At 39.8% G+C, this 13,506-nt stretch overlaps 1 protein-coding gene across 1 annotated transcript in view; it reads right to left on the bottom strand.

Annotated features, from left to right (window-relative positions):
• Positions 1-5,528: 5,528 nt before the first annotated feature.
• Positions 5,529-13,506, bottom strand: part of RGS5 (regulator of G protein signaling 5) — a 49,960-nt gene continuing 41,982 nt past the window's right edge. The window contains exons 4-5 of the mRNA XM_024741985.1: positions 12,274-12,440; positions 5,529-8,127 (exon numbers count right to left, since the gene is read on the bottom strand). Of these exons, the coding sequence (XP_024597753.1) occupies positions 7,966-8,127; positions 12,274-12,440 (329 nt within the window). The 3' untranslated portion in view covers positions 5,529-7,965. The remainder of the gene's footprint in view (positions 8,128-12,273; positions 12,441-13,506) is intronic.

The following is a 13,506-nucleotide window of genomic DNA, read 5'->3' on the forward strand; positions in this document are numbered from 1 at the left end:
TAACTTTGGACAAATCATTTCGGCTCAATGAGTCCCAATTTCCTTATCTTTAAAATGAAGACAGGGAAGAATAATTTCTAAGGATGGCAGAGTGGGTTTTTGTGTGCGACTGTGTTGCTGGACAGATCAGGGCAGTTCGCTGATCTGACTGGCCAGGCAAGTGGGTGCCTCCTTTGCTCCCACGGCCTCAGGTGTTTTCAACCCCCATACCCCCTAGATGCTGGTATCTCAGCTGAAGAGAACCTTTGCAGAGAGCAGAGGACTGGACTTTCATCCTAGGCATATGAGAGCATTTGTGATGTCTATTCCAGCTCTGACATTTTCTGAATCTGGATTTTTCTTATCACCTGGAAACCATGCCCCATAGACATAACAGAAGCCGGCAGATAACAGGAATTCTTGAGCTCCTCTTGCAGAACAACAGATAGGGGAACAGCTTGTTATCACCCCTCTGCCTGTAAACTACCTTTCCTGATTAAGCTCACTTTAGGTTAATTTTTCCTTCTTTCTCTACCCACCCCTTTAATTGTATACGTTCCCAGCTTCCTATAACTTCAGGAACTAGGAGTCAGCTCTTGTCCAGTGTGAGCCAGTTAAGGCTGGTTGGGGCCACCGATCCTAAAACTGGGCCTGAACAGCTGTCTAAGGAATGGCATTTTGATATCAGAGGGCTGGAAAACTCCAGCTTCAGATCATGCTAAGTGCCTCCATCTTGAACATGCAGACACATGTAAACAAGATGCACCTGTGCAGAACACCGATTACCTCACCTTTTCTCTACATCCAGCCAACTTTCCCCATGTCTAAGACCACCCTGCTTATCCCATAAATATCCCAACCCCCTCACTTTCAGGGAGATAGATCTGAGACATGTTCTCCCATTTCATCGCTTGGCTGCTTTGAGAATAAACTGTTTCTCTACCACAAACCTTGGCATGTCAGCATTTGGCCTACCAAGTGCCAGGCGAACAGACCTGATTCTGTAACAACCCCTGTTCTCGTTGTCAGTAGAAATGTTAGTGAAACTCAAGTAAACATATTATAGCTTTCACTGATAAATTAAAAAGTAGTCAAAATAAATATTCAGTTAAAAGAAATACAGAAATATCCATCTTCATTCATCCTTATTCATTAATGACCCTGGACTCCAGTTCCTATTTAAATATCTGTGATGTTCCATAAGGATTCTACTTAGAAGCCAAGAGGCTTTGGGCTTTTAGTGGCTCAATCTGAGGCAAAGCATCTGTTTGTCACAGGTCACAGACAGGTCCTTCCAGCGGCAGACAAGGCACCACTTCTTCAAAACATAACTAAGACTTCCAAAGTCACCTGTGGGAGAGCATACCCACCCCTGCCTGTCTGTCACACACTCTGCATCCTCCCAAGGTGGGAGTACTTCGGAAATGTGACATTAACTAAGAGACCCGGTGGCCTGGCCATGAGGCCTGGCTCCCAAGGATTGAGTGAAGACTGCCTCCTCATAAGCTTGGCTTTCTGGTACAATTTCCATCCACATTTCAAATTGTTTTTAATGAGTTTAAACATTGAGAATGTAGAAATAGACTAAAAAGTGGAAAAGCATGGAATTTGGACCAGGAATTTGCTAGATGAAACTAATTTAAATGTAGAATACACTGAGGCATTGGGAAGCCATCTGAAGAGTTAAGGTATTTGGAAAGTGGTTTGTGAACAAAATAATTTTCAAGATACAGCTGATTTAGAAAATGTAAAATTAGCAAAAGACACTTTGTAGATTGGAGAACATGGCTTACATCCCTAACATGATAGAATGGACTCCCACTAGGGCAGGGGTGGATTTAGCCTGTTTTACTCAAATTAGAACCAGTAATCTTAATGTTTGAGGGGTCACGTGTGGTTCTTTTTTTTTTTTTTTTTGGCGGTACGCGGGCCTCTCACTGCTGTGGCCTCTCCCGTTGCGGAGCACAGGCTCCGGAAGCGCAGGCTCAGCGGCCACGTCTCACGAGCCCAGCTGCTCCACGGCACGTGGGACCTTCCCGGACCGGGGTACGAACCCGCGTCCCCTGCATCTGCAGGCGGACTCTCAACCACTGCACCACCAGGGAAGCCCAGCGTGCGGTTCCTTTGGTTGAATGGATCAACAGCAGTCTGAGAGACAATCTGACCTGCAAGCTTTATTCTGCCACTGACTCACACAATGACCTCGAGGCATCACTTCTCTGTGGGGGAGATAAAAGTGTTAGTGATCTTTGATCTAATAATGCTTCTTGGTGGAAACTGTCAGAAAATCATCCAAGATAATTCAAATAAAGAGGAGAATAGAATAGATGGTACTGAAATGATCCATGGTGATTGCATCTACATTAAATATACCTAGGCTTCATGGGAACTGTGAGTGAGAACTTAGAAACTGTCACAGGCCAAGCAGACATTCTCTAATCTCTCAATTCCTCTCTCCCATTCTCCCTTCACATGGATTCTCATCATTGTTTCTCTCTGTAAACTGATTCTATTCATACCTCTTTCTGTATACAAACTTTCCCTTTCATCCAATCCCAACCCCACTAGTTGTATAATCTGAGGCCATTACCTAAGCTATCTGAGCACCAAATCTAAGGTCATAGAATTGAGTTGCTTGCAGTGGCACATGGATTTCAGATCTTTCACCAGTGCAGGAAGAGAAAGGAATAACTATACTCACTGAATATTGCAGGGTCCAAATGGTATAATGTGCTCAGTCAATGCTAACAGTGAATACCTGCATCAATAAGTTGTTGCCATCTGAATCCAAGGGAAAGTAGTAAACAGAGTGTATGGATATTGGGCACTTTGTATCTCCCTTTCTGAGTTTAGTCTGTCAGGCTGTATTACAGTTGATATTTATTAGGAGAGGGATCCTCCCAATTGATCAAGGGCTCACCTGGTATAAGGAGCGAAGTGAATAACAAGCCTACCTTAAGATAGAGTTTCATATCAAGAATGTTCAGGAGTCAAGAAGGACTCATATGAGGTTATTATATAGATATATATTTAATATAATATATGTGATTGTGGTTACAGATACATATTTGGTGCTTTATCAAGAAGTATGAGTTACATAGTATACAACGTATTGGTTACAAAGTTAGAAGATAAACACATTGTTTCTAAATGAAAAACTTATAGGATAAATGCTGACAAATGGCTTTCCAAACCTTTCATTTCTACACTTTTCTCCGGGCTGGTCTCCTGAAGATGAGTTGCGAGTTGCAGTATTCTTAAAAAATTTAGTCCCCCCAAATTCTAATAACATATGACACGAAAAGAACTTTTGGCAAAAATTATCCAGATTACTTCTCTCCATAGGAAAAGTTTTCAGCACTTCCCATTGTTTTGTCTATGCCTTAGTTAATACATTTTCCTAGATAGTGAGTTAAATGCTTTTAATTGTGTTCATTATTAGATAACAGTGGTTAGACTCAACTATTTAAAATGTATCCTCATACAGGGGGAGAAAAGAAATGGAGATATAGGTGTGAGACAGAAAGGAAAATTGTCTCAGGTAAAAAAACAAGAGGCTTATCAAACTGGATATAAATGTTGGTTTTGTAGCTTCTCTACTAGAAATGATTATTATTAAACTGTGAGGTGAGGATAATATTCCAAAGTTCGGGTTGTCTGTCTTTTTCCCTTTACTCTCTGCTATGAGTTTCCATTCAAAGCTACAAATGTCTCTGTTGGAAGTCTTGATCTTTTCAGTTTCAGTATGCTGGGGAGAGCCTTTCTTTGGATATCTATTGCTCTGGTCGGCCATATAACCTATTTGAATGAAAAAATATGTTTAGCACAATGAGTAGTTGCTAAATTGCTAAAGAGCCTTATCCAAGGCAAGAATTGAACACAGTCTTATAGAATGGAGAGCCTGGAAAACCCATACACTGAGATGTATCAAGACATCGTGTCCAGAACCTACAGAGAGTTGCCTCGCCCTTGAGTTTGGACATTTGGATGTTAGAAACTGGGTTCTCCATGCTCTGCTCTCTGGCACATGCAAGCCCACTGGGGAAAGAAAATCTTCCATGTTTCTTCTTTTATCTAATCAAGAATCCCTAGGATACTAAAATGGATTTTCACATCAATCTGCATTGTTAGTCAAGAAAAGCCTTCCTGCAAGTCTTGGTGGTGACAGCAGAAATGATTTGATTTTCAATCAAGTGGAGCTGCTCTTAAATGTCTCCTAGTGAATGGTCTCACTTTGTAGGTCTGGGCACTTACTTCTTTACCACTTCCCATCTCTCCTTTCCCCCCTTTCTTTTCTCATGACCCTATTTCTCACAAACTTGCTAAATTACCAGGAAACAAGGAAAATACCCTGCTAGAGGGAATGATTTCAGGGATAAAAATGATTCCTCTGAAATATGATAGCCTTTGAAATGATTCTCAAATTATCAAATTTGTGATGGGACGGATAGCTTGACAAAGCCCTGGCAGAGAATGTTCATTAGTTTACCAATTGAGTTACTAATGGTCAAGTTTTTATTGAAACTTCTGGATATCTATTATTCTTTGGGAAATAATAACAAGTCCACCCTGTTGAAAGGGAGTGTATACAGAGAGCACATCAACCAAGCATAATCCATGGCTTTGTAGAGGACAAAAGTAAAAACAATTTCTTTAACAACTTCTTCTCTTTATGCACTAAAAACTGAAATCTGCTTAAAGCATAATTTATACCATAGAGAATTAGAGTACATAGGTGGTATGGGGAGTGGGGCACAAAATGTTTTCATAAATTTGATTCTATCGATTGGAAAGCAAAGTTACTGAAACACCTCAGTTCTGCATTTCAGAAGGTGTCTATCTGAGAGAAAGAAAATGTGTATGTGTGTGCATGTGTGTGTGTGTGTGTGTGTGTGTGTGTGTGTGTGTAGGAAGTTGTTCACAGGAACAAGCATTGCTTTAGCAGATGAACATGGAACACAGCCTCCTAATTTACTCTGAGAGTCTGTCTCTTTCTTCTGGTCAAGTTTAGATCCTAATCAGACACCAACCACAACCACAAACTATATCAAACCCAGGCAGAAAAACAGGTTATGGTGGTTACCTGACCTACCTACCAATCTTAGGTTTCTCTCAAGGATGAGAAGCATATACTCCTATTCCCATTGACTACCTCTCTACATTCCAGATTCACTTATGACTGTTACATTTTCACAAGGGAGGAAAATGTCAGCACCACAGGGCTCGCTCCTGCATTGAGTTTCATACTTTCCCAGGCAATTTACTCAAGGGAGAGCGGGGAGGAAGGGGAGGAGGCAAAGGGAGTGATAAACAGATGTTACACATTTTTCTTTCCTGGAAAGATCATCCCAGTTTTCCTAATTTCCCAAAATTTAAAAGAATGTTTATTTTGTTTATGTTACTATGGCAACTTCTAGCAGCTCAGGGTTTTTTTCTAAGTTTAAAAACATCAAAGATTTCAAAGAATTTTCTAGGGCAATTTTTATACATTTGCTTTTTCATTTTGGGCTGTGATATTTGTACTCCTTTTAATTTTATTATTTAGAAGAGTGTGTGTGTGTGTGTGTGTGTGTGTGTGTGTGTACTGCTTTAAATTTAAAATCATATTTACATATATATTACATGTCACCGGTTGACTGCAAGGCATTCATGCTTCTTGTAGCCTTTACAGCATTGCCCTCCTGGTGCTTTTCCTGCCCCTCTGCCCCCTGGGTTCAGCTTATGAAAAGGTGAAGGTCCTTCTTATCCTCCACTGACAAGTCTACCCACTTACATAGGATGTGCAGTCAATTTGTGAATACAGTCAGTCCGAGTCTTTGTCATATCAACTATCTTGGTGAACTCTGTAATCTCTAGTTAATTCTCTGGGTATTTTCAAACATTTTGCTGTTTCAAATAATATGAATAAAATATTTGAAATATTAATGACATGAAAATTTTTCTTAAAAATGTTTTGGCATTCAAGAAAAACATAACTCACCTAGATTCTTCAGTTCTTAAATTTTCTAGCTGCATTAGCAAGTAAAGGATTGGTGATTTTATACTGATCTGGGGCAGCATAGACAGATGCTAAGGATGGCTGTGCTGGGAATTCTTGTTGTGAGTTGCTTGTCACTCCTACACGAATAGACATGGTGGGAACTTCTTTTTCATGCTCACAATGTTGGTCTGGCCTAGCTGTCGACTGCTTGATGACGGAGATTCTTTGAAGTGAGCAATACTGACAAATATGAATGAACTCATACCAGACTAGCAAGAGTTGGCAGTAGACCCAGTCACTCCGACCCATTTTCAGAGTTTGAAACGGCAAGTATTCAGGAAGGGCACATTAGCCTTTGAAATACAAAAAAAAAAAAAAAAAAAAAACCCAGCAAATACAGTCAGTGTTTACTCAAAGAATACAGTCATATAGTTGCTTCACTTTCAGTACTCTTAGGAATTAAGTGAATAAATGGGCTACAAACATGTGAAACTAGGAGTGTGTGAAAGAAAAAAAGAAACAAAAAGAGTAAATACAAGACTAAACAATGTAGTCTTCTACTTAAACATTTCAGATTTTTATTAGTCCTTTAAAAGTTACTTGTTTAGTTAACTCAGTGTCCTCACCTTGGTTATATTCATACATAGTTTGACTCTATTACTAGATTATGTAAATCATTGTTTAATCAAATCTACTAAAGATAAGAAAAAAATTCTAGCAAGACTTATAATAATGAAATACAGAATTAAAAGTTTAAACCTACTAAAAGTACCATGGCTTATCAATTGGTTGTGTGTAAGGCATGTGAGGGGTATAAATGTGCATTTTGACTATAAATACAATTCACTAATGCAGGGAGCAAAATAGGGAGGGAAGTGAGGGGTTGCTAAAAGATCAGATTATTTTGCAAAATGCAGGGTACTTTAAAATTTTATCTCACTTAGAACGTCTCTGCATTTAGTCAAATTAAGTTTTCCAAAGATAATTAGGTGTTTTAAAGATAATCGTCTTTTACTAAACAAACTGATGGCATCATAGGACAACTAACTGTTTTAGGCTTGACAAGATTTTCCCATCTTAGCGTACAGCCCTCTTGATATTGAGGTGGGAGACCACTGCAATGAGTAGCAACTGTTTTATATGATTGGAGTCAGAAATTTTGGAATTTTATACTCACACGAATTTTAAACAATTTGAAAATTGAAACTTTGTGCCTACATACTAGAGGCATAGATACATGTATAAAGTAGTCCCTTGTCAATCTCAGGTCATTGATTTAATACAGAATTTCGTAACTTTATGCATGGGAAGGTATGAGGGAAGTATAGGGAAAGAAGTTATATGGATGGCGTTCAGATCGATTTTATATAAACACAGCATATTTATGTATCTATATCTCTTGTTTATAATCTCTATCTAACACAAAGATGCTCTCAGAAGAAGATCAATATTTTTTAACAACGTATTTGCTTAAAAAATCCAATAGTGGCTCTGCCTCATAAAATTCTTAGCAACTTTTACTAACCAAGTTCAGAAATAATGAGAGGGGTGACCCCCTCATGGATCAGAATTTTTTTAAAAATGAGATCCATTAGTTTCAGTTGAAACTGGTCTTTCCACATCCACATTCTTCTTCATACCAATTTAGGGGGAGATCCATTACATAAACCAAATGGACCTACATTCAATGATATCATATTCTTATCTTATATTTCCTTTGATAGATTTTTTTTCTGTCATTCTGATTGAGTTTCACAACAACATACAAGAGTAGAGCTTAATTAAGATTGGGGGCAGGAAGAGGAAATTGGAAAAGGAAGGCATTTGGGCAATAGATAAACATCCAAAACAATGTGGGCAAAGGAGGAAGCAACACTCTCTGGCGTTTTCCGTTTGAGAGTCTTTGAGCAAAAGCTGCTATAGGAAAATATGCGGGTTGCTGGAAAGTGCAGGGTTATTGTGGAGGAAATAACTGTCAGGATGATTCTCACAGACCAACTACATTGCTACTTGATGAACTCCTGATAAAACCCAGAGCGCACAAAGCGAGGCAGTGAATCCTTTTCCATCAGGGCATGGATTCTTTTCTGGGCCACATCAAAGCTGCTTGGGGAAGGTTCCTCCAGGTTCTTCACTGTGATGTCCTTCGTGAAATGATCAATATTCACCTATGAGACAGGAAACAGGGTCACTGAGGCAGACAGGTTGTGGGATTTGAGGAGGGGTTGGGAGAGAAGTGGAATTTCTCACCAGTATAACACACGAGGGGAAGAGAGTCATAGCAAGTGAGAAATATCATTTCTATTTTATATGCAGTGGGGTAAGGCAACTTCAACAAATGCTTCAACAAACGCATGACTCAGATTAAGATCAACCAGTGTTAGACACCCACTGTTAGAAACAAGCAGCCAACACATGCAGACCTCATATAATCCTCACAATAACCCTAAGAATGAGTCTTTCCTTTTGTAGGGGAAAGATAGATAGATAGATAGATAGATAGATAGATATAGGTAGAGACTTCTTCAAGATCACAGAACTAATAAATGTATTTGAATGCAGAGACTCTGAATTTGAATCCAAGTATCCTGATGCCTAATCCCACAATCCTCCTACCACAGCATTTGGTTTCACACCTAGTGGGGAGAATGAAGAGAGAGAAAGAACTTCTGACCAGGAATCCAAGACCTTTTGTGTGGTTCTCGAAGAACAAAGAAATTTGGTCTTTTCCTGAAACTGAGTGGGAAACAATGGTTCTAACGCAACAATAATAACAATAGCAGCTAATACTTAATGAGTGAGGAGAGCTTAACTTTTACAGGCACTGTGCTATGAATTCGTTGAATCTTACAACTCTAGAAGGCAATACTGACACCTACATTTGACACCCGAGGGACAGAAATGTTAAGTGACTTGCCCAAGATCATAAGTGGTAGGGAGAAAACTCAAAAGCCCAGCAATGTTGCTTTTACCCAGTAGACTGCAGTGTTGGAAGGCATTATGACGTATTTGTCCTGAATGCAGGGCTACTACATCGAGCCATTCCCAGGGACACCATTCACGTTAGGGTCCGCGTAAATGGCCCCTGGAGTTGTACAGTGTACAGCGTGCCTGGGCTTGTCTGAGTATGATTTGAGAGAAATCACGTTGTATATTTCAATGACTCTTAAGGAGTCTGCATGTAAAAGAGAAACAAATCAACCAATAACTTTGAATTGGAACATGAGAAAATGTTTTAGGTCTCTCCTGGGCTGCTAGAAGTTCTTGATACTGAGAAAAGCTATTTGGGCTCAGAGAATTATGAAGCAGCTTTAGGTCAGAGTCAGGGACAAAGACATGATTGGGGAGTACCAGGCCAGAACACACAGGAGTGACTGTGACTGGAGGTCCAGGATGAAGTGAGTTGAGGCTATGACATGTTTTCCACAGATGAAAGGGGCCTGTGTGCTTTATGCAGGAATGGCGGAAGACTATACAGGAGGCACTGGAAACAGCCTCGGAGGTGAGGTAGTCTGACTCCTGCCTTCACGGGTGAAGACTCCGAGACCCAGAGAGGTCGTTACAGGCCCACAAACAGCTAGTGAGGGACAGAAGTGAGGCTATCATGTATATTTCTCTATTCTCAGTCTGTTATTCTTCTCGCCACGCGAAAGCAATGTTTCTTCCTTCTTTTAAATATATGCTGAGCTAGGTGGGCAGCCTTACTCAAATAGTTGCATTTCTAAAAATTATAGAATTATCCCTTAATCCTATTTTTTAAAGAAGTGATGTATTTAAAACTTTCTAACACATTGTATACACCAGCAAAAACAGCTATTTATCTTATAAGTTTTATGTGCATGGGCTCCTCTAATGAATCATTTTGATATATACTCATCCGTTTACTAGAGAGCCAAGAAAATATTTTTCATTAATTTAAAATATGGACAGTTGACAATCTGCAGTATACGAGTTTTCTACTTATTGAACTATGCAGGGTCACTTCTCTTTTTTTAATCTTAGTTCCAATTTTTTTACAACTGTATCTCTCCTTCAGTTCCTTATCTTAAAGAACTGAGGTGAACATTCAGAGAAAGAAAATTTAGATTACTATTTGCCTGGGTAAATTTGTTTTATAGGTCAATCTGCTGGTCACCAAAATGAAATAGTAAATTTGGGGGCCAAAATACAAGAGTTGGAGAATTTTAAAAATAACAGCTACAATTTATTAAACATCCTCTAGGTACACATACATATATGTGAGATGATTGCGGTTAAGGTAACTGAGAATTAGAGAGCTTTAGTGAGAAACTTGCCCAAAGGTACACATTGAGAAAGGTCTGGGTTGGGACATCTGCACCCATTCATCTCACAAATATTCACTGAATGTTTATTATGTGTCAGGAGTGAGATTCACATTCTCTCTGATGCCCAGCTCAGAGACTGGAGGCCAAGGCTATTTTATTTTGAGCTCACAGGTCCTCATAATGAGGGTCACCATTTGTGTGTTCTAGTAACTCAGCCAGGGTTTTGTTTATTTTGAAACTTCATTTTTTTTTTTTTTGCAGTATGCGGGCCTCTCACTGTTGTGGCCTCTCCCGTTGCGGAGTGCAGGCTCCGGACACGCAGGCTCAGCGGCCATGGCTCACGGGCCCAGCCCCTCTGCGACATGTGGGATCTTCCTGGACCGGGGCACGAACCCGTGACCCCTGCCTCAGCAGGCGGACTCTCAACCACTGCGCCACCAGGGAAGCCCTTGAAACTTCATTTTTAATGTCTCATATTTTCATGATAAACACCAATGTTCTAGTAAGGAACCTCGAGAACAAAGTTTTCCTGGAGCTCAAAGCAATAGTCCAGATGGGTCTCCACGATGTGCAGACATTGCAACAAATCCTAGACTTCTGTAAATGGGAATGATGTTGGTAGGAAGATAGGCTGGAAATGGAAGATCAGTTGAAGTCAGGAAATGGGTGTCAAATTTAATACCAATCTCCTTGGTAACATCACAAATAGAGATTCCACGTGGGTAGAAGAATAATGTCCCAGCACAAAAGGCATCAGAAGTAGGGGAAGTTAACATATATGCATAGGGTGGGAGCCTGAGGAGTAGAGCAGGAGATCTGGATAAGATTCCACAGCAAGGCTAAGCCCAGTTCCATCTTAGGACTCTCAGTTTCTCCACCTTGACCCATGGTGCTCTATACTCTCATGCTCCTGACCTCCACGTCCTGTGTCATGGAGGGAGCTCATCTCTTGGTATTAGGTATATAATTTGTCCATCCATTCAAACATATTTATCTTTCAAAAAGGATCAGTGATGAATAATGCATTACCAAAGGAATAAATACCAAATGGTGGGACCTCAAGAGTCTAGAGCACCTGAGAGAGAAAAAGGGTATTGGGGTTTTCCCCTCTCAAATAATCTGAAGTTAATTACTGCCTACCTAGAGGGTTTGCTCAGATCACCCCTGTGATTGACCCAAAATCTTGATGAAATGCTTGATGCCCAGATTGGATTATGGGGTGCAATGTGAAATTAGTGACCTGACCAAAACACGATGAACAGGTCTTGCTGAGGCCATCCTGAATTCCACAGAAAGCCTTTTCAATTCAGTTTCATAAACAGCAAAGGGCAGATAAACTACCCCAAATCCTCTTTGAAGTCAACACACATCTTGTCTTTAGCAGTCAGTTAATGGTACATTGTCTTCTGACATCTCTCACTATTATCTTGTAATCATTTGATTTTTGTAAGTAGAAACCCTGTTTCCCCTGACTAGAGTGTAAATTGAAAAGGCCTGGGGGAAACAACGGGATGGGAGAGAATAGAAAAGAGAGAGTTTTCATAAAAAAAGAAAGGGAAGGGAGGAGAAGGGGAAGAGGAAGAGAGAAGAAATTAAGTGGTAGAAACATTCAGTAAGCATTCATCAGTTCAAATGCTGAGATATACATTTTCACGTCCGCTCTTTAATTTCATCCTCACAACAATCCTGCAGAAATAGTCTTCATTACCCTCATTTTTCCCAAAGAAAGAAACCAAGTTCAGACAGACTCAATAATTTATCTAAGATCATACAACTGGTATCATTCTGACTTGCGATTACTTACTACTGAAAAGAGACCCATGATTGCTTAGAAAGTGACCTAAACAGAGTTCAAGTTCATACCTGCTCGACGGCATTGCTCTGCCTTTCCACTCAGTAGGCGCTTACGAAAGGTGGCCCACTCTCAAATAGGAATAGCCTGTGGCTGGAAAGTGTACCGCAGTCGGGAATCCTTCCTGGGAAGTTGTTGAGCTGACCACACTCACCCACCTTCCCATCAGGACCAACCTCTTTAGGAGCCTCCGCTTGGATGAATTCTTCATAAATTTTCTTTGCCTTCTCAGCCATCTTGACAGGGGACTTGATCTTCTTGTAATCCTCACAGGCCATCCAGAACTCAAGGTTTTCCTCACTAAATTCAGACCTCAGGAAACTTTTGAAACTGGCAAGTCCGTCTAGCAAGGAAAAAGGTTATTTGAGGAAATGTATTCACCCTATCTATCTATCTATCTAACACTATATCCCACGTTGTAGCCTAGGTTTATTTACTATATATTCCTGTCATTTATGCCATAACCTTACAAAAGTTAACTCATTTGCTCCTCATTACGAATCTATTTTACAAGTGAAGTCAGAGAGATCAAGTAACTTGCCCTTAGTTAACCAGCTGGTAAGTGGCAGAGCTGGGATTCAGATGCAGACAGTCTATACTTAGGTGATGAAGGTTTACCTGTATACAACATCCAGGGACACTGTGAACACTAATGCCATTCTGGATACTTATCACTTACCAAAAGGAAAAAAATACATTTAAAACTTGATTTGGTAGTGTAAGTAACATTAATGTTGATTCTCGTGTATGGACTACTTGCAGTCTTTCTGTTTTTCTACAGATGATTTTTGAGCAAATATCATGTTCTGGGAATTATGGTAAGTAAGATAGACATGGTTCCGGCCCTAATGATGTTTATAGATCCTGGGGGAGGTAGAAAAGAAAATGAAGAAACACACACAAATAAATGTACACAGCAAAAGAAAACCATACGAAAGATAGTAACAGAAGGGGTCCTAACCTCGTTTTAGGTTTAGGGAAAGCCTCCACGAGAAAGTGACATTTCATTTGAGACCTGAAGGAGGAGTGGGAAGGGGCCCAATGAAGTCACCACTTGCAGAGTAGTTACTATGTCCGTCAATTATACATCAGTCTATAAACATATTAAATTCAGTATAATTATAACTACTGTGATTCTGTTTTCAGTGCACTGTTGTTCCTGTAGAATATATTTCAGCTTATAATTTAAATATATATACATCTATATATGAATATCTATCTATCTATCTATCTATCTATCTATCTATCTATCTATCTATTAGAGATTCTTGGGCCTGATCCTTTTGTTTTCTTTTTCTTTCCTATCCCTCCAGCTCTAACCTCCAAAGTGGTAGATAAGTAGAAGGCAAGGTCAGGATTTAGGAAGGCACTGGAGAGGAACAAAGGAAAAATCACTCTTTATCTTCAAT

The sequence above is a fragment of the Neophocaena asiaeorientalis genome, unplaced genomic scaffold (assembly GCF_003031525.2).
Source record: "Neophocaena asiaeorientalis asiaeorientalis breed wild unplaced genomic scaffold, Neophocaena_asiaeorientalis_V1.1 scaffold283, whole genome shotgun sequence".
NCBI lineage: Eukaryota > Metazoa > Chordata > Mammalia > Artiodactyla > Phocoenidae > Neophocaena > Neophocaena asiaeorientalis.